We start from the raw sequence: 19,657 nt of genomic DNA on the forward strand, positions 1-19,657 counted from the left end.
CCAGGTCTACTTAGCACCAAATGGCAGGCATCACAAATGCCAGGAATCTTCATCTTCAATTGCTCCATCTCCATACTTAATGCTACCCCAGAAAACACTCATTTCAATGGTGCTCTGTTCCTTAGAGCAAACAAAGCAAGAAACAGACCTTGACTCCAGTTGTGTGACACGGAGCGCCCACTCACTCTGGTCAGAAGAATATAAACTAATATCACAAGTCCACTACAGGTTACCTTCACTGACTCAACTGCACCCAACTCCTTTCTCACCCACCCTGAAACCACAAATGGCTCTGCCAAAAGACAAGGATACACTTTCTCAAAAAATTTAAATCCTACTGGACAAGATTCTTCTTTATCATGTCCATTGATTGCCAGGCTCGGGTTCTGAGCTCTTCACCACACCTTCTACCTTACTTAACTCTCCCTCATTCACTTCCTTTTCACCTCCAGAACTCGGTCTAGTGCACTGCTCAATCTGTTTTCACTTGACACCACTCTTCTTCTTCACCCATCTCCATTTTTTTACCACCATCTTCCTCAAATACAAATCCAACCCCTGCTTTCCTCATACTTTTCCCCTCCATTCCTCCTCAGAAATCCATCTCTCTGTGTCTCTGTCCCAACATTCCTCTTCTCCCGACTTTGCTTGCGGCCCAGTGGCAGTCCAACGTAACTCCATCTCATAATCATCCTGCTCACCTTGGAAATGTGTATTCTCCGGGCGCCAACATTTTGAGAGCATGAGCAGTGGCCACACATAGAAAAATGACCCCCAAACTCAACTCTGTTCTACTCCCTTCGTGGCTGAAAACCTTCAGCTCTCTGTTGGTTCCATTCAATTACGCTTCGGTTCATGTCCATGCACCATATGAACTACGACCCTTTCTCTGATTTATTTATGTTACACCCAGCAGCTCAAGGTGATCAGCCCGCACTCAAACTTGCCACAGTGCTGCTCATAAACATAGTGTCTTTGCATATGCATAGCAGAGGAGGCTGGTGGGAGGAGTTATAGGAGGACGGCTTATTGTGTAATGGCTGCAATGGAATAAATGGAATTATCAAACATATGGAAACCACGTTTGCCTTGGTTTCATTTTTTTCCATTGTCATAGAAGTTCATAAAATTGCTCAGTTGAGTTGGTTGAAACGAATCTTTTCCATGCCACTGTGTGTTCTTTGCCTTGAACAGAAGATTCATTCATGAATTATAATTTTCATTAACTAAATTCCTGTCCCTATTTAGTCTTACTTGCATTAAAATGTGTCTAATTTTATTATCAATTGATCATCAATAAATGAATTAGTCGAACATTTTCTTAGAAATTATTACATTTAAGATAACACATAAAAACAACACAGACAACTTTTTATTTGAAAATAACGTCACATTTTACAAACGAGGTTAAACCTTTGAACACACATACAATCAGAGTAAAAACATTCACTTTTTAAAAAAAAGACACTTTAAAAAGATAAGCGATACTCATAAGAGACAGCCAAGCATTAGGATTTTGATATGTTACAACCAATCAATGTTCAATTGAACTGTCACAGCTTGAGTTACAAGATTTGTAGAACTACTATTAAGTGTTCACTCAATTTAAGTGCTGCTTAACAAAAAATAACAAACCGAGGTCCAGTCAGTAGAACAAGAATGTTCACTACAAATGTAGTGGTCCCTTTTCCAGTTGTTCACTACAAATGTAGTGGTCCCTTTTCCAGTTGTTCACTACAAACGTAGTGGTCCCTTTTCCAGTTGTTCACTACAAACGTAGTGGTCCCTTTTCCAGTTGTTCACTACAAATGTAGTGGTCCCTTTTCCAGTTGTTCACTACAACCATATGGTTATCTCAGCGTGACATCATTCGAACAAATTCTTTGAAAAGAGAGAGAGAGATAATGACAGAGATTTAAATGAAAAGGAGATTATCCCATACACAGACCGACAGAAAACCCACCACTGCTTCTAACAAATATAAATCAGTACTGAAGTTGAGTATGCATGCACGCAAACACACACACACACACACACTCACACACACACATCTCTCACCCTCAAAGTCGACCAGTCCGTCCCGGTTGAGATCCACGTCTCGGAGGATCTCGTCGATCTCTCTGTTGGTCAGCTGTTCTCCCATCAGCTTCTTCATGGCCTCCCTCAGTTCCATTATACTGATCTGACCATCACTGTTAGCATCAAACTGTGTGTGAGAGAGAAAGAGAGAGAGAGAGACAGAGAGAGAGGCTATAGTGACAGTTACTCACATTGAGAAAGACAGCAACCATCTCTGTCAGCTTTCAAACCACACAATCTGAGAGAGAGAGACCTCCTTGAATGCATCTCTCAGTTCTTTCACTCCGATCATGTCTGCTGTCTCTGCCAGCATCTTTGGGCCCATCAGCTCCACAAAGTCATCAAAGTCTAGTTTGCCGCCACCTACAGACCAGATAAAAACATTACTACTATTACTCATGGTTACAATATGGACAATATGTCTTTCATTGCCTAAATAATCCTTGATTTTGTGTTTCCTTGGTTCATAATTCATTGCAATAATCAACCTAAATTCCGCCATAGCACTCAAGATATTTCAGATATTCCATGACTCGGTGGTTTCCTCTGTCTCGTGATGATGACATCCAACTCACAGATGGACTGGCCCAGCTCGATGAGCTCCATCTCTGTGGGCATGTAGCCCATGGTCCTCATGCACTCTCCCAGGTCCTTGTAGCTGACATAACCATTCTTCTTCCTATCAAACTCCACAAACGCCTCGCGAAGCTCTGCAAACACACAGACACACGCGTATGCACGCACGCACACACACACACACACAAACATACAAGTACACACACAGGGTAAGAATTAGAGAATGTAGATTGTAAAACATGTCATGGTACGATTCTGACTGTGTGAGATAGAAAGGGAAAATCTACCTTCAATCTCCTCTGGTCGTAGGTCCCTGTCCTGTTGGAGGTAGCAGAGGGACTCACATAAGCAGACTGGTGGTGGCACATGAACACACACACATCGCATCACAAACACACACACGCACACACACGCGCTACATCACAACCCCACGAGACGTACGACGAATCTGTTTGCTCAATGACCCACGACAAGACAAACAACGTACGTGCATGTTTTCATGTGGATACAAAAACCGCCGTCAAACACACAGATGTAAATCTAAAGATCAACAAACACAAAATGTTCAACCGCTGACATTAGAAAATACACAATGGGCCTCAATCACAAAGACAATGGGAACCAATCAGCCAAAGGTAGAAAAAGGAGGAGAGAAAAGAAGAGAGAGAAATTCTGCCATTTGTTTTTGTTTGATAAAATCTACATCTTTAGTAACCAAAGAAGTGTTAAACAAATCAAAATATATTTTCTATTTGAGTTTTTTTTTTTTTAAACACCCCTTGCCTTGACGACAGCGCTCATGAGGACCACCACAGGAAAGGAAGACCCAGAGTTAGCTGTGCTGCAGAGGATAAGTTCATTAGAGTTAATTGCACCTCAGATTGCAGCCCAAATAAATGCTTCACGGAGTTCAAGTAACAGACACATCTCAACATCAACAATTCAGAGGATACTGCGTGAATCAAACCTTCATGGCCGAATTGCTGCAAAGAAACCACTACTAAAGGACACTAATAAGAAGAAGAGACCTGCTTGGGTCAAGAAACTTGATCAATGGACATTAGACCGGTGGAAATCTGTCCTTTGGTCTGATGAGTCCAAATTTGCGATTTTTGGTTCCAACCGCTGTGTCTTTGTGAGACGCAGTGTAGGTATACGGATGATCTCCGCATGTGTGGCATGGAGGAAGAGGTGTGATGGTGTGGGGGTTCTTTGCTGGTGACTCTGTCTGTGATTTATTTAGAATTGAAGGCACACTTAACCAGCATGGCTACCACAGCATTTAGCGGGGAACACCATCCCATCTGGTTTGGGCTTAGTGGGACTATGATTTGTTTTTCAACTGGACAATGACCCAACACACCTTCAGGCTGTGTAAGGGCTATTTGACCAAGAAGGAGATTGATGGAGTGCTGCACCAGATGACCTGGCCTCCACAATCACCCGACCTCAACCCAATTGATATGGTTTTGGATGAGTTGGACCGCAGAGTGAAGGAAAATCAGCCAACAAGTGCTTAGCATATATGGGAACTCCTTCAAGATGGTTGGAAAAGCATTCCAGGTGAAGCTGGTTGAGAGAATACCAAGAGTGTGCAAAGCTGTCATCAAGGCAAAGGGTGGCTACTTTGAAGAATCGAAAATGTAAAATATATTTCGATTTGTTTAACACTTTTTTGGTTACTACATGATTCCATGTGTTATTTCATAGTTCGACAATGTTGAAAATAGTCATACAAATGAAGAAAAATCCTTGAGGTGGGTGTCCAAGCTTTTGACTGGTACTGTATATCTGAACCTAAATCTACACAGATTGCATTGTATGAGCCATGTTTGTATTATGGACCCGGTAAAATACTTTCACAAAACATAAATCACTGTAGTAACCAGATTATCGGGTAGTGTGGGGGAGTTTTTAGGACATGTAGGTGGTTTATTGTAAGTAAGACCCTTGGACATATAATGTGAATTGTTTACAGACACACACACACACACACACACACGTCCACACACTGTAGGTCGTGCCTGTTTTGGTGTAGTAGGTCATTAGGTTGAGTTTGTTTGATGGCAGAGAAATATAGGGAGAGACAATTCCTGTAGATGTCTTTCTCTTTACTATGGATGTTCTTCTTGGAATCTCCCTGTATGTGATAAACACAGTGCAACACCGCATCAAGGTTTTGTTGGACACCTCTCTGCCTGCAGAATGTACTTTAAATAGCACGTTTGATTGGTTGTCCCATGATGAAAATGAAATGATTGTGGAGAGAATGTTATGTGGTGATAAGGACGTGAAGATGATCATGATGTGTGGGTGAGTGTGTGTGTGTGTGTGTGAATAGTTTAGTATGTAATTGTAAGTGTACGTGTGTGTGTGATTGAATATGCGCTTGCATGCATGTGTCTCATTATGTGTGTGTATGTGTTCACTAGCGTGTGTATGTGTTCACTAGCGTGTGTATGTGTTCACTAGCGTGTGTATGTGTTCACTAGCGTGTGTATGTGTTCACTAGCGTGTGTATGTGTTCACTAGCGTGTGTATGTGTTCACTAGCGTGTGTACGTACGATCTGGCTGCTTGCAAAGCCCTGTTTGAGGAAGATGCAGGCGGGTCCCACGATGCTGTGTAACACAGTGCAGTTCTGGACCAGTGCAGACAGTGGCGCCTTAAACTCCTCGTCCTCACCCGATTCCTCCTCGCCCTCCGACCGGGGCCCCTCCTGGCCCCCTGCCCCCCCCTTGCCCCCCAGGGGCCCGACGGCCCCCTTAGAACCAGAATCATCCAGAACTAGTGAACCCAACAGTCGTTGGTTTCACACTCTGTTTCCCTCTCTGTCTGCTGAGGTCTGACAGCCAGCTGTCCACAGCACTAGTCCTCAGGGAGATCCGATGTTACATCAGCAAACAGGACAGGACAGGATTGGCAATCTCTGTCAGACTTTTAGAAGTTTAGCTCTATCTACATGACAAGCCCTATCAGCCAGCAGACCATCAGCCTAATAAGTCTAGCTCTCTGTCTGTTTGTGTGCTGGTCTGTGTATTGGTTACAAGAAGCTATGCTTTCCCTCCATCTCTCACTCTTTCTCTTTCATCTATCTCTTTCTCTGTTCTGTTTTCCGAGGCTCAGTCTTGGCTCAGAGTTGGATTGGGGCGTTCAATCTGGTAAGTGTTCAGACACTCTGCTCAACTCAGAGACTCAACACAGTGTTACATAACACACTTACAGATTACATCTAGTCAATATGATAATACCAGAGTTGTGTTTAGTTACAGTTTTTCTCAACCTGTATACAAACATTTTTTGGAAGTGTGGTTAAACTAACCTACAGCAAACCAACGATGATCAAATGCTTTTAAGTACGTTTGCAGAATGTCTGATAAGTTTCTTGTCTTTATGCCTGGATTTCATATACTGTATTAGGCCCAGCTTTACAAAACTGTAAATACAATTGTCATCAATGAATGCAAAATTCAATGCGAGGTGTTTGGTTTACAGAATATTAACATGTTGTTTTCATCGGAAGAGAAAAGGTTGCAAACTGTTTCTGGCAATCAGTAAATACTACTACACAATATTGGAAATGGAAGGTACAATATAGGGAAAGATCTAGGCAACAGGGACTGTCAAATTTGTAAGATTTTTTTTACAGCATTGCAGAGATGCAGAAAATGAAGTGAATTTACTTCTAAGTGACTTTGGGTTACTCCTAAACATTCCCCCTGTGTAAAAAGTGGTTGAATCAACATTGATTCCACATAATTTCAACCCCCCCAAAAATCTATGTGACGATGTGGAATCAACGTGGTAAATCAATTTGCCAATAGTTTTTTTTCACCCAACTTTGAACCTAAATCCAATGACATGGGTAATGTTTTGTTGTTGATTTCACTTTGAATTCACATTAGTTGACAGCTCAACCAAATGTGAATCAAAACTAGATGTTGAACTGGGGTCTATGCCCAGTGGGTTGTGACCTTCCATTATAGAGCCTTACAGTGGTGTGGATTGAGGCCTAGACATTCATATCAGTTGCCATTGTATTCACCTTCTTTATTTCTATAGGGGATTGTGTTTCTGCAGCCGATGGAAGGTCTAAGCCTATGCACAGAACTGAATACATGGAATTGGACTGTGAAGATATTGATGAAGGATTCCTGCACAGTGTGCTTATTTTCTATTTTCCTTTTGATCAGTAATAATATTGTAATTTTCCATAATTATGCACCTTTTGATAGTTGTATTTCCAGTTTTGATCATCATGATTAAGTGACTGCAAAGCAAATATTTTGATCACTAGAATCCAAAACAACACACGCTAACTTTCTGTTTTGTCAGCTTAGACTCAAGAGAAATAAATGTTTGTGTTGATCTTTTTTTGCAGACAGTCGTGATCTTTTGAGTAATGTATTAGCGATTGTGACGGTAGAATATAGAATTGATGAATATACTTAAGTTTTGAGAAGGAAACTACATTTAGAAAAAAATGCATTTACTGTTTTTTTTTTCAATGGGCCACAGAATTCTGTGTCTTGAGAACACTTAAAAAAAAATCAACAACATTGATCTATAAAAAAAAAAAATGCTTGTATGCGCTTGAGAATAACTGTAGTGTCAAAATCCACGTCTGGTACCAGATTGATCTGGTTGTTGGGCCTGCCCTTTAGGGAACACAAGGATAAAGATCTCTGGGGAGTAATACTGCTTATCAGGCTCGGAGATAATCAAAGAAAGATCTCCATTGTACAGAGATGCAGAGACGTTGTGCATATAAGTGAAAAGGAAACGTCATAGATTGTCTCTGCTGGAGTTGTTCAGAATAATCACGTTGAATGGTTTCAGATCAATGTTGTGACAATCCTGCAGATCAATGTTGTTTAAAAATGCACAGGACCTATTCTAAATTGAGTACTTTGCAGAAAAAAATACATTTTGCCAATATTTCCAGGGTACTACACACATAAACAAACAGACAAGGAAATAGCAAGCAAGCAAAGGCTTCTCTCGTCCCATATCTTTAAAAAAAAAGCAAATAACTGCTCTTACCTTCATTTTGTTTTTCATGGATGGCTTAGTACAATTTCCCATCCCCTATCCTCGGAGTGTGAAGTAACACTCTTGGCCCTCCTTCTCTTTTCCCTCCCTCTCTATTCTATTTCTCTTGTTCCTATTTTTTCTGTCTCTCTTTCTCTCTCTCTCTCTCTCTCTCTCTCTCTCTCTTTCTCTCTTTCTCTCTCTCTCTTCCCCCTTTCTTTGGAGTTCCAAAGGTCCCACCCGAGATTAGACTTCTGAGGAGGGGTCCAGGAGGTCCCATCACCCAGTCACATCGTGGTCTGAAGTGATGTTCATATCAGAGATGAAACATACAGTAGAACCTCTAATCCACACTCAGAAGATCCGAAATCCCATAAACAACATCCTGATCTGCGTTTAAGGTCGCCTAAAACAAACATTAACCTAGTCCACTTCTGTGTCTGAACAGAAAAGTGTTCATGCGTGCATTACTCTGTCTTTCTTCCTCTCGCTCCTACTCACTCATCAACTCTCAATTTGACCCCTTCTTAAATCCCCTATCTCTCTACCCCTCTCCTTCTCTCCTCCTCTCTGTCCCTAGAGCAAGGCTTGTTACAGCATTCAAATGACTACATCTACGTAGGGGGGTGAGATGCAGACAGACAGAGAGAGAGGGGGAGAGACAGATAGAGAAAGAGGGGGAGAGATAGACAGAGAGAGGGAGGAGAGATAGAGAGAATTAGAGGGGACAAACACAAGGGATTTAAAAATCCCTATCCCTCCATTTCAGATTAAAGGGAGCGATGGAGGGGTAAGAAGAGAAACGGATAGAGTAAGGAGATTGAGAGAAACAACGAACGGGAGAAATTGAGGGCAGGTTGGAGAGAGAGGTGATACAAGATGAAAAGAGAGGATGAGAAGGAGGAGTGATGGAGAGAAAAGGATGGACAATTCAGAGAAACAGGGAGAAAGAAAATCAAACTGGTCATGAGATAAAAATCTACGGGAAAGCAGGAAGAGAACAAGACAAGAAGCAAAACAGGGAAAGAAACAACAAATGAGCGAGGAAGAAAAGAGCCAAGAGTGAGACTGAAGCTCAAACAGCCGGGAAGCAAGCTGCTGTTTTGGACTACCATTAGATGTGTGTATGTGCGTATATTAGAGTCACACACACCATTAACTGTATGCTTGTGTTAATAATATCCAAACCAAATACGCGCATCAGAGTCGACTGCTCTAATTGGTCTGTTTTTAAAATCAATCAACACATCTTCATGCTTTCCTTGGATGTCAAATGTAATATTCTCTCTGATTGGTGAATGATAAAAGCATTACAGAGGTTCTAATCCGAGCTGTAATGCTGTCTAATCCAGAGACACAGGACATAATATCAGACACTCCAGGATAACATTTAAACTGTGACTCACATGACATGACTGTGACTAAACTGTGACTCAACACTGACTCAAATGACAAGATAAATACTATGACTACTGATGGGAATTACATGCTGTATATATATATATATATATATAGAGAGAGAGACCTTTAGAATTTATTTATTGTCAACAGGGGCAGATGTTAATATACGTTAGCCTGACTTTGTAGAGCTTATTACTAATGCATACCATTCTAAGCCATTGTCCTTGTGATGGACCTTGGGGGCATAAGGCTAAGGGTTAGGTTCCATAGACGCTGGTCTAAGGTCAGATTTGTGTTCCCCCCCCCCATTAAGGTTAGGATTGGGAGAAGGTAAAGTGATGCCAGATCTATGCCCATTGGTGCCCAGCGGGCCCCAACTACTATCCAGAGAGTTCCATACCCTCGTAGGTCAGAGGGATGAACTCTGTGATAGGCCTGGTCCTCCAGCTGGGACTTGTTATGATGCACAGCTGTGAACAAAGTACTTTGGCAACTTCCAGGCTATTGGGTAGTCAAACACATCAGTGTGTACGTGTGTGTGTGTCTGTGTGTGTGTATACGTGTGCATGTGTGTGTTGTATAAATAACATTTGTAGTAGGATATACATTTTGTGACATTCCATGACCACTCAAAGATGAGGCTTACCTGATATTACCTTACCTCAAATTCTGCCAAATCTTTATTTAATATTTGATACTGTGGTTTGGTCATGTCCCTCTCTACCCCTTCCGGCTCTCTCTCTCTCTCTCTCTCTCTCTCTCTGTCTCTCTCTCTCTCTCTCTCTCTCTCTCTCTCTTCACACCCATTCAAACCCAGACGTATGGTATAGTAGTAGATAAGAATTATGAGTGCCAAGATTAACTGAGTGACAGATGTCTGTTACAAGATCAACCGGCAGCTTTTCCTCTATACATTTGGAGACACTCTGATTTAGATCAAATGAATATTTTGGCTCATGTCATGACAAAATCTTTAACAAGTACTAGGTCAGTACTAGGGCAGTTCAACACTGCAGTGTCAATTTAATACCACTAGAGGACAGCTTCTGTCCAGAATATAGTACAAAATATAATACAAAATACAGTGTTCCATAAGTATTTGGCAGAATTTAAAGCAACAATCAGCAGCTGAAACAACAAAAAAGTGTACTCCCCGTCCTGTTTGGGTAAAAAGCTGAGCGATGGAGCTGGAGAAATGTAACCACTCTCAAATTCATAGACCGAGTTATGGATGCAAGGACTGACCATCCATGATATCAACATGATTGGTTTAACCATGTTTTCAGGCAATATAGTGTTTGTTTACATTTACTTTGTTAACAAACATTGGAGTAAAACAAGCTTATATTTTGGGTTCTGAAGCTCATGAGGCATTCAGAAGTTGTATTATTCAAGAATCAATGGGTATATATAATTCATTTATAAGTCACAAAATGTATGTAGCAACTGCTGATTGCCCCTTTAAAACCACATTGTATTTGATCTATATGGCCACAAGGCAGAATTCTCCTTGTTTAATAAATAGGATCTCTACAGATCGGTGTCCCACCCTCAGGACGGTTGAGCTAATGTGATTAGCATGACATTGTAAGTAACAAGAACATTTCTCAGCGCATAGATATATCTGATGTGTCTAAATTCTTGTTAATCTTACTGCACTGTCCAATTTACAGTAGCTAGTACAGTGAAATAATACCATGCTATTGTTTGAGGAGGGTGCACAATTATGAATGTGTAAAATGTATGAATAAACCAATTAGGCATAATTGATACAACATTTTGAATAGATATGCAATAGTTCATTGGATCAGTCTAAAATGTTGCGCAAACACTGCTGCCATCTAGTGGCCAACGTCTAAATTGCGCCTGGGCTAGAATAATTCATTATGGCCATTCTCCCTGCATTTCAAAGAAGATTATATAAAAAAACACGTTTTTTTCTTTGTATTATGTTTTACCAGATCTGATGTGTTATTCTCTCCTACATTAATTTCACATTACAAAGTGTTTCCTTTCAAATGCTGCATATCCTTGCTTCAGGGCCTGAGCTACAAGCATTTAGATTTGGGTATGTAATTTTAGGTGAAAATGTAAAATTACTTTAGAGGTTTTAACTATCCTTTAGTGGGTTTCAGATTTTCACGAGGATAGAAGAACAAGATCTCTCTCTCTCACTCACTCACTCACTCACTCACTCACTCACTCACTCACTCACTCACTCACTCACTCACTCACTCACGGTAAATCAGGACTAGTCCCAGGACAAGTCTGGTAAACAACACTCATGCTGTTGATAGGATAAACATTGTTGCAACCACTGCCATTAAGACTGATTACCTATCTAATTGATATTTTATTATTGATCATGTCAATTAATCATGTCACTCTGTTGGGCTTCTGGTTCTGTGTGTTCTGATCTGCATCAGGTATCAGTATTAGACCTCTCTGTCACACGACCAGTATGACACGACCAGGTGTCAGCTCACAACCACAACCACACACACACACGCAAGCACACGCACACACACACTTTGTTTGCTCTGCATGCCTAGAGGACGGAGTGTGTGGTAAGTGTGTGTGTATTGAGACAGACTTAGGTAGACTCGCATCATGTAACCTGACTCTTACCCCTGACTGGAAGTAAGGCTCTGGTCACTATGGTGATATGCGTGTAGGAGCCGGTAATTCTGTAGATGTATTGTGTTCTGATCAGGTGTCAGATACTGATACTAGTATCCAGTGACTCAACTTGTCAACTACAGGAACTCTGCAGTGAGTCAATATCAGAGCCGAATACGGGCACAGGGGAGAGCAGGCCAGGCCAGGCAGGACAGGCTAGGCCAGGCCAGGCAGGACAGGCTAGGCCAGGGGAGAGCAGGTCAGGCCAGGACAGGCCAGACCAGGGGAGAGGGGAGGAACCAGACTCCTGAGGGCAAACCTACTGCCCTCGCCCCAAGACTCTGAAGCCGTGTGATGTTGTGCTGTTGTGTCGGTGTAATGTGGATGGGGACGAGTACTGTTTGGTGTTTATTACTCCTGGGGCTTAAAATGATATCTGTTACGAATTACAGTTTCCTAATGTAGCAGATACCAATGAAGGAGCTTAAACCCTCACACTTGCTACCACATGAACCCTGAACACATAGATAAACAACACAACTCTGTTAGCATCAAGGCTAACACTTAAACATGGGATATAGGGTATAGGATAAGCAGCTACCGTAAAGTATGGGGACAGAGTCAGCATTTTATTTGGAGCAGGAGGCCTTCGAATTTCAATCAGGACCTTGGTAGATTGCAATCGTGCCTTGGATGGATGGACATGGACACACACACACACACACACACACACACACACACACACACACACACACACACACACACACACACACACACACGGCTAAAGAAGCCCAATCTCAGGGCAGACCCGGGTCATCCTGGCTCTTACCGGTCCAAATGCTGGGTCCATTATAGGGAGCAGGTCTATGGACTCCTTCTCTTCCTGCTTCTGACCACTCATCTTCATCATATCTGCCACATCCAGGTCCTCCACATCCAGGTCCTCCTCTGCCTCCTCTTCATCCTCTGTACCTCTCTCTCTATCTCTGGGGAAGGGGGTGGGGGTCTGGCTGTACCTCCTACCATGGGGGGGGTTGACTCCAGCCGCTGACACTTCTGAATCTCCACTCTGCTCACTGGACCGCCTGCTCTGCTTAATCTGCTGTTTCTGAACCTTCTTACTGATCGCTGCTTTTACCTGCATGGGGAAAGTACAGGTGAGAGATCAATTATAACAACGTTGTTACTGATAGTCAGGAACTGAGTCAGATCCATACAAGTGTTTCAAACAAACTAAGAAATTAATCAGATATTATTATTTCAAATTGAAAAATGAACAATAATTGAGTAACGAACAAATTGGTGTTTGAGGTAAAATTCACTGGTAAATTCACAAGTATTCTCCATCAATTAATCATTTCCTCTTCATTTTCTCTTTTTTCATATACCGTACCTGCAAGGTTATCCCTATCCCCGCCCCATTCTATATCAATCCATTCATCTTTTCACCCTCAACTCCCTCTAACACAGGTTTTCACGAGGATAGAAGAACAAGATCTCACGCACGCACACACGCACACACACACACACACACACACACACACACACACACACACACACACACACACACACACACACACACACACACACACACACACACACACACACACACACACACACACACACACACACACACACACACACACACACACACACACACACACACACACTCATTTATATACACCCAATATCATCTTAAACTCCAAGAGATGCTAAAACCTCTCATAACATCTATGTTTGTTCACTCGAGGTAGAGAGGTATTAGTCAAATATAGAAGATAATACATACATTGTGTAATTAATTCACATGAAAACAAACCGACACAAACACACACCTGTTTTGCGCTTTTCCCGTGCGGCAAGCTCATCCCTGCTGAACCACCTCCTCCGGCGGAAGAATCCTTCGGAATGATCATGAACATCTCGGTGTTGTTTTCTTACAGCCCTATCTCTTCCTCCCCCTCCCTTTCTCGCTCCCTCTCTTTCTCGCTCTCACTCTCTCTCTCTCTCACTTCCTCCCTCTCCTCTCTAGTTTTCCGAGTGGATTTTTTTTTACAGACACTTCAAACTGACTAGTTCTGTATCTATTAAAGTCATTTTGTCTGGACTCTTCTAAACTCTGCTTTGACTTGCTTTCTCTCTCCCAAGTTTAAAATCAGAAAATAGCTAACTTTTCCTAAATAAAATTGTTCTCCCTTGATTTCCCTCCACTTCTCTTTTCTCCCTTTCCCCTGTCTCTATCTATCCCTGTTCAGCGGTTGTTAGTGCGTGCCTCTCTCTATCTCTCGTCCTGTTCGTCCAGGTGAGGGGGGTTTTATCATCATGTGTCCTGCAACTCAGGGATTGAGTTCCTGCCCCTCTCTCTCTTTCTCTCTCTCTCTCTCTCTCTCTCCACTTCCTCTCTCTCTCTCTCTCTTGCTCTCTCTCTCATCCTATCTCTCCATCACCCCCCCACCCACACACACACACACACAAACACTTTGCCTCTCTCTGTCCATCCCCCTTTTCCCTGTCTCTCTCTCATGTTGTCTGTCTGTGATCTGTTTTGTGTAGTGATAAGTTGTGTCTGCCTAGGCCCTGGCCTTTGTTGGAACGCTAATTGGATTTTCATTGAGGTGTTCAGGTCAGCCTTTCAGGAGGAGGGAAGGGGCGATGAGTACAGATTCAAACATGACATGTCATCGCCATCAAACACGAACATGCATGCATGGATAAATACATCATCTAGGCATGACTAAACACACACACAAACACAGTTGCGGGTGCAAACACACACACAAACAGTACCAGTCAAAGTATATACACACCTACTCATTCAACAGTTTTTCTTTATTTTTACTATTTTCTATATTGTAGAATTATAGTGAAGACATCAAAACTATGAAATAACACATATAGAATCATGTAGTAACCAGAAAAGTGTTAAACATATCAAAACATAATTTATATTAGAGATTCTGCAAAGTAGCCACCCTTTGCCTTGATGACAGTGTTGCAGACTCTTGGCATTCTCTCAACCAGCTTCATGACGAATGCTTTTCCAACAGTCTTGAAGGAGTTCCCACATATGCTGAGCACTTGTTGACTGCTTTTCCTTCACTTTGCGGTCCAACTCATCCCAAACCATCTCAATTGGGTTGAGGTCAGGTAATTGATGCAGCACTCCATCACTCTCCTTGGTCAAATAGCTGGAGGTGTGTTGGGTCATTGCCCTGTTGAAAAACAAATGATTGTCTCACTAAGCCCAAACCAGATGGGATGGCATATCACTGCTTAAGGCTGTGGTAGCCATGCTGGTTAAGTATGCCTTCAATTCTAAATAAATCACAGACAATGTCACCAAAAAAGCATCCCCACACCATCACACCTCCTCCTCCATGCTTCACGGTGGGAACCATACATGCGGAGATCATACATTCCTACTCTGCTTCTCATAAAGACACGGTGGTTGGAACCAAAAGTCTCGCATTTGGACCCATCAGACCAAATGACAGATTTCCACCGGTCTAATGTCCATTGCTCGTGTTTCTTGGCCCAAGAAAGTCTCTTCTTATTATTGGTGTTCTTTAGTAGTGGTTTCTTTGAAGCAAATCGACCATGAAGGCTTGATTCACGCAGTCTCCTCTAAACAGTTGAAGTCTGTTACTTGAACTCTGTGAAGCATTTATTTGGGCTGCAATCTAAGGTGCAGTTAACTCTAATGAACTTATCCTCTGCAGCAGAGGTAACTCTGGGTTCCTTTCCTGTGGCGATCCTCATAAGAGCCAGTTTCATCATAGCGCTTGATGGTTTTTGCGACTACACTTAAAGATATTTTCAAAGTTATTGACATTTTCCGAATTGACTGACCTTCATGTCTCAAAGTAACGACGGACTGCCATTTCTCTTTGCTTATTTGAGCTGTTCTTGCCATAATATGGTATTTTACCAAATAGGGGTATCTTCTGTATACCTCCCCTACCTTGTCACAACCCAAGTGATTGGTTCAAATGCATTAAGAAGGAAAGAAATTCCATAAATTAACTTTTAACAAGGCACACCTGTTAATTGAAATGCATTCCAGGTGACTATCTCATGAAGCTGGTTGTGAGAATGCCAAGAGTGTGCAAAGTTATCATCAAGGCAAAGGGTGGCTAATTTGAAGAATGTTGCATTTAAAATATATTTAGATTTGTTTAACACTTTTTTTGGTTACTACATGATTCCATATTTGTTATTTCATAGTTTTGATGTCTTCACTATTATTCTACAATGTAGAAAATAGTCAAAACAAAGAAAGTGATTGACTGTGTCCAAACTTTTGACTGGTACTATACCTGTGTGCCGTGAACTAACCCAGCACACAGACTCTATGCTCAATCACAGCTTGGCTTAGAGCATAACTCTAAGCTCTTCCTTACACGGACATGTATGACATCACCACAGATATTTCATTCCACTGAAAGCATCTGCTTTCTAGAAAGAAGTAATAACCACCTCTGCTCTTCCTTCTCATTCCAGAACAGTCTTAGTCTTAGTCTATAGGATAGTGAAGGACCACAAATAGTTCCGGGATAAATGATAAGCATCACTCTCCATCCCTTCGGCTGATCTCCAATCAGTTTCAGTTCAATAAACAAGGACTATCAGTGTAACCTAGCCACATACTGTTTGTACCACAGGAGGTTGGTGGCACCTTAATTGGGGAGGACGGACTCATGGTAACGGCTGGAACGGAATAAATGGAATGGTAATCGATTTCCATGTGTTTGATACCATTCCATTAGTCCATTCCAGTCGTTCTGTGTTTTGTATTACCACCTACATCTGTTATGTGTAAATTGGGTTGAACTCTGTCTGTATCTTATGTTACAGTATGTCTTTATGTCTGCCATGTCTGTATGCTTGTAATGTAATGACACATGGAACATTTCCAAACAGATTATAAAGTATTCTATCCTATTTGCCCCACTGTTTTCTTGACCTCTGGCCCCTCCTCTTTCCTCCTCTATTCACCCCTCCCTTCTTAGCCAGCTCTTAACCTCTTTCCTCCTCTATTCACCCCTCCTCTTCTTAGCCAGCTCTTAACCTCTTTCCTCCTCTATTCACCCCTCCCTTCTTAGCCAGCTCTTAACCTCTTTCCTCCTCTATTCACCCCTCCTCTTCTTAGCCAGCTCTTAACCTCTTTTCTCCTCTATTCACCCCTCCTCTTCTTAGCCAGCTCTTAACCTCTTTCCTCCTCTATTCACCCCTCCCTTCTTAGCCAGCTCTTAACCTCTTTCCTCCTCTATTCACCCCTCCCTTCTTAGCCAGCTCTTAACCTCTTTCCTCCTCTATTCACCCCTCCTCTTCTTAGCCAGCTCTTAACCTCTTTCCTCCTCTATTCACCCCTCCTCTTCTTAGCCAGCTCTTAACCTCTTTCCTCCTCTATTCACCCCTCCCTTCTTAGCCAGCTCTTAACCTCTTTCCTCCTCTATTCACCCCTCCTCTTCTTAGCCAGCTCTTATCCTCTTTCCTCCTCTATTCACCCCTCCTCTTCTTAGCCAGCTCTTAACCTCTTTCCTCCTCTATTCACCCCTCCTCTTCTTAGCCAGCTCTTAACCTCTTTCCTCCTCTATTCACCCCTCCCTTCTTAGCCAGCTCTTAACCTCTTTCCTCCTCTATTCACCCCTCCCTTCTTAGCCAGCTCTTAACCTCTTTCCTCCTCTATTCACCCCTCCTCTTCTTAGCCAGCTCTTAACCTCTTTCCTCCTCTATTCACCCCTCCCTTCTTAGCCAGCTCTTAACCTCTTTCCTCCTCTATTCACCCCTCCTCTTCTTAGCCAGCTCTTATCCTCTTTCCTCCTCTATTCACCCCTCCTCTTCTTAGCCAGCTCTTAACCTCTTTCCTCCTCTATTCACCCCTCCTCTTCTTAGCCAGCTCTTAACCTCTTTCCTCCTCTATTCACCCCTCCTCTTCTTAGCCAGCTCTTAACCTCTTTCCTCCTCTATTCACCCCTCCTCTTCTTAGCCAGCTCTTAACCTCTTTCCTCCTCTATTCACCCCTCCTCTTCTTAGCCAGCTCTTAACCTCTTTCCTCCTCTATTCACCCCTCCCTTCTTAGCCAGCTCTTAACCTCTTTCCTCCTCTATTCACCCCTCCTCTTCTTAGCCAGCTCTTAACCTCTTTCCTCCTCTATTCACCCCTCCCTTCTTAGCCAGCTCTTAACCTCTTTCCTCCTCTATTCACCCCTCCTCTTCTTAGCCAGCTCTTAACCTCTTTCCTCCTCTATTCACCCCTCCTCTTCTTAGCCAGCTCTTAACCTCTTTCCTCCTCTATTCACCCCTCCCTTCTTAGCCAGCTCTTAACCTCTTTCCTCCTCTATTCACCCCTCCTCTTCTTAGCCAGCTCTTATCCTCTTTCCTCCTCTATTCACCCCTCCTCTTCTTAGCCAGCTCTTAACCTCTTTCCTCCTCTATTCACCCCTCCTCTTCTTAGCCAGCTCTTAACCTCTTTCCTCCTCTATTCACCCCTCCCTTCTTAGCCAGCTCTTAACCTCTTTCCTCCTCTATTCACCCCTCCTCTTCTTAGCCAGCTCTTAACCTCTTTCCTCCTCTATTCACCCCTCCTCTTCTTAGCCAGCTCTTAACCTCTTTTCTCCTCTATTCACCCCTCCTCTTCTTAGCCAGCTCTTAACCTCTTTCCTCCTCTATTCACCCCTCCCTTCTTAGCCAGCTCTTAACCTCTTTCCTCCTCTATTCACCCCTCCTCTTCTTAGCCAGCTCTTAACCTCTTTCCTCCTCTATTCACCCCTCCCTTCTTAGCCAGCTCTTAACCTCTTTCCTCCTCTATTCACCCCTCCTCTTCTTAGCCAGCTCTTAACCTCTTTCCTCCTCTATTCACCCCTCCCTTCTTAGCCAGCTCTTAACCTCTTTCCTCCTCTATTCACCCCTCCCTTCTTAGCCAGCTCTTAACCTCTTTCCTCCTCTATTCACCCCTGCCTTCTTAGCCAGCTCTTAACCTCTTTCTTCCTCTATTCACCCCTCCTCTTCTTAGCCAGCTCTTAACCTCTTTCCTCCTCTATTCACCCCTCCCTTCTTAGCCAGCTCTTAACCTCTTTCCTCCTCTATTCACCCCTCCCTTCTTAGCCAGCTCTTAACCTCTTTCCTCCTCTATTCACCCCTCCTCTTCTTAGCCAGCTCTTAACCTCTTTTCTCCTCTATTCACCCCTCCTCTTCTTAGCCAGCTCTTAACCTCTTTCCTCCTCTATTCACCCCTCCCTTCTTAGCCATCTCTTAACCTCTTTCCTCCTCTATTCCCCCCTCCCCTTCTTAGCCAGCTCTTAACCTCTTTCCTCCTCTATTCACCCCTCCCTTCTTCGCCAGCTCTTAACCTCTTTCCTCCTCTATTCACCCCTCCTCTTCTTAGCCAGCTCTTAACCTCTTTCCTCCTCTATTCACCCCTCCCTTCTTAGCCAGCTCTTAACCTCTTTCCTCCTCTATTCACCCCTCCTCTTCTTAGCCAGCTCTTAACCTTTTTCCTCCTCTATTCACCCCTCCCTTCTTGGCCAGCTCTTAACCTCTTTCCTCCTCTATTCACCCCTCCCTTCTTAGCCAGCTCTTAACCTCTTTCCTCCTCTATTCACCCCTCCTCTTCTTAGCCAGCTCTTAACCTCTTTCCTCCTCTATTCACCCCTCCTCTTCTTAGCCAGCTCTTAACCTCTTTCCTCCTCTATTCACCCCTCCTCTTCTTAGCCAGCTCTTAACCTCTTTCCTCCTCTATTCACCCCTCCCTTCTTAGCCAGCTCTTAACCTCTTTCCTCCTCTATTCACCCCTCCTCTTCTTAGCCAGCTCTTAACCTCTTTCCTCCTCTATTCACCCCTCCTCTTCTTAGCCAGCTCTTAACCTCTTTCCTCCTCTATTCACCCCTCCTCTTCTTAGCCAGCTCTTAACCTCTTTTCTCCTCTATTCACCCCTCCCTTCTTAGCCAGCTC

The 19,657-nt window shown here is 43.0% G+C and overlaps 1 protein-coding gene across 1 annotated transcript; it reads right to left on the minus strand.

Annotated features, from left to right (window-relative positions):
• Positions 1-1,352: 1,352 nt before the first annotated feature.
• Positions 1,353-3,522, minus strand: LOC109910156 (calcium-binding protein 2-like). The gene is made up of 5 exons (XM_031798007.1): positions 2,943-3,522; positions 2,655-2,789; positions 2,333-2,442; positions 2,059-2,206; positions 1,353-1,881 (listed from the first exon to the last, which is right to left on the minus strand). The coding sequence occupies exons 1-5, from the start codon at positions 3,040-3,042 to the stop codon at positions 1,856-1,858; spliced, it is 519 nt and encodes a 172-aa protein (XP_031653867.1). The 5' UTR covers positions 3,043-3,522; the 3' UTR covers positions 1,353-1,855.
• Positions 3,523-19,657: the final 16,135 nt, after the last annotated feature.

This window comes from Oncorhynchus kisutch, linkage group LG19, assembly GCF_002021735.2.
Source record: "Oncorhynchus kisutch isolate 150728-3 linkage group LG19, Okis_V2, whole genome shotgun sequence".
NCBI classification, from domain to species: Eukaryota; Metazoa; Chordata; class Actinopteri; order Salmoniformes; family Salmonidae; genus Oncorhynchus; species Oncorhynchus kisutch.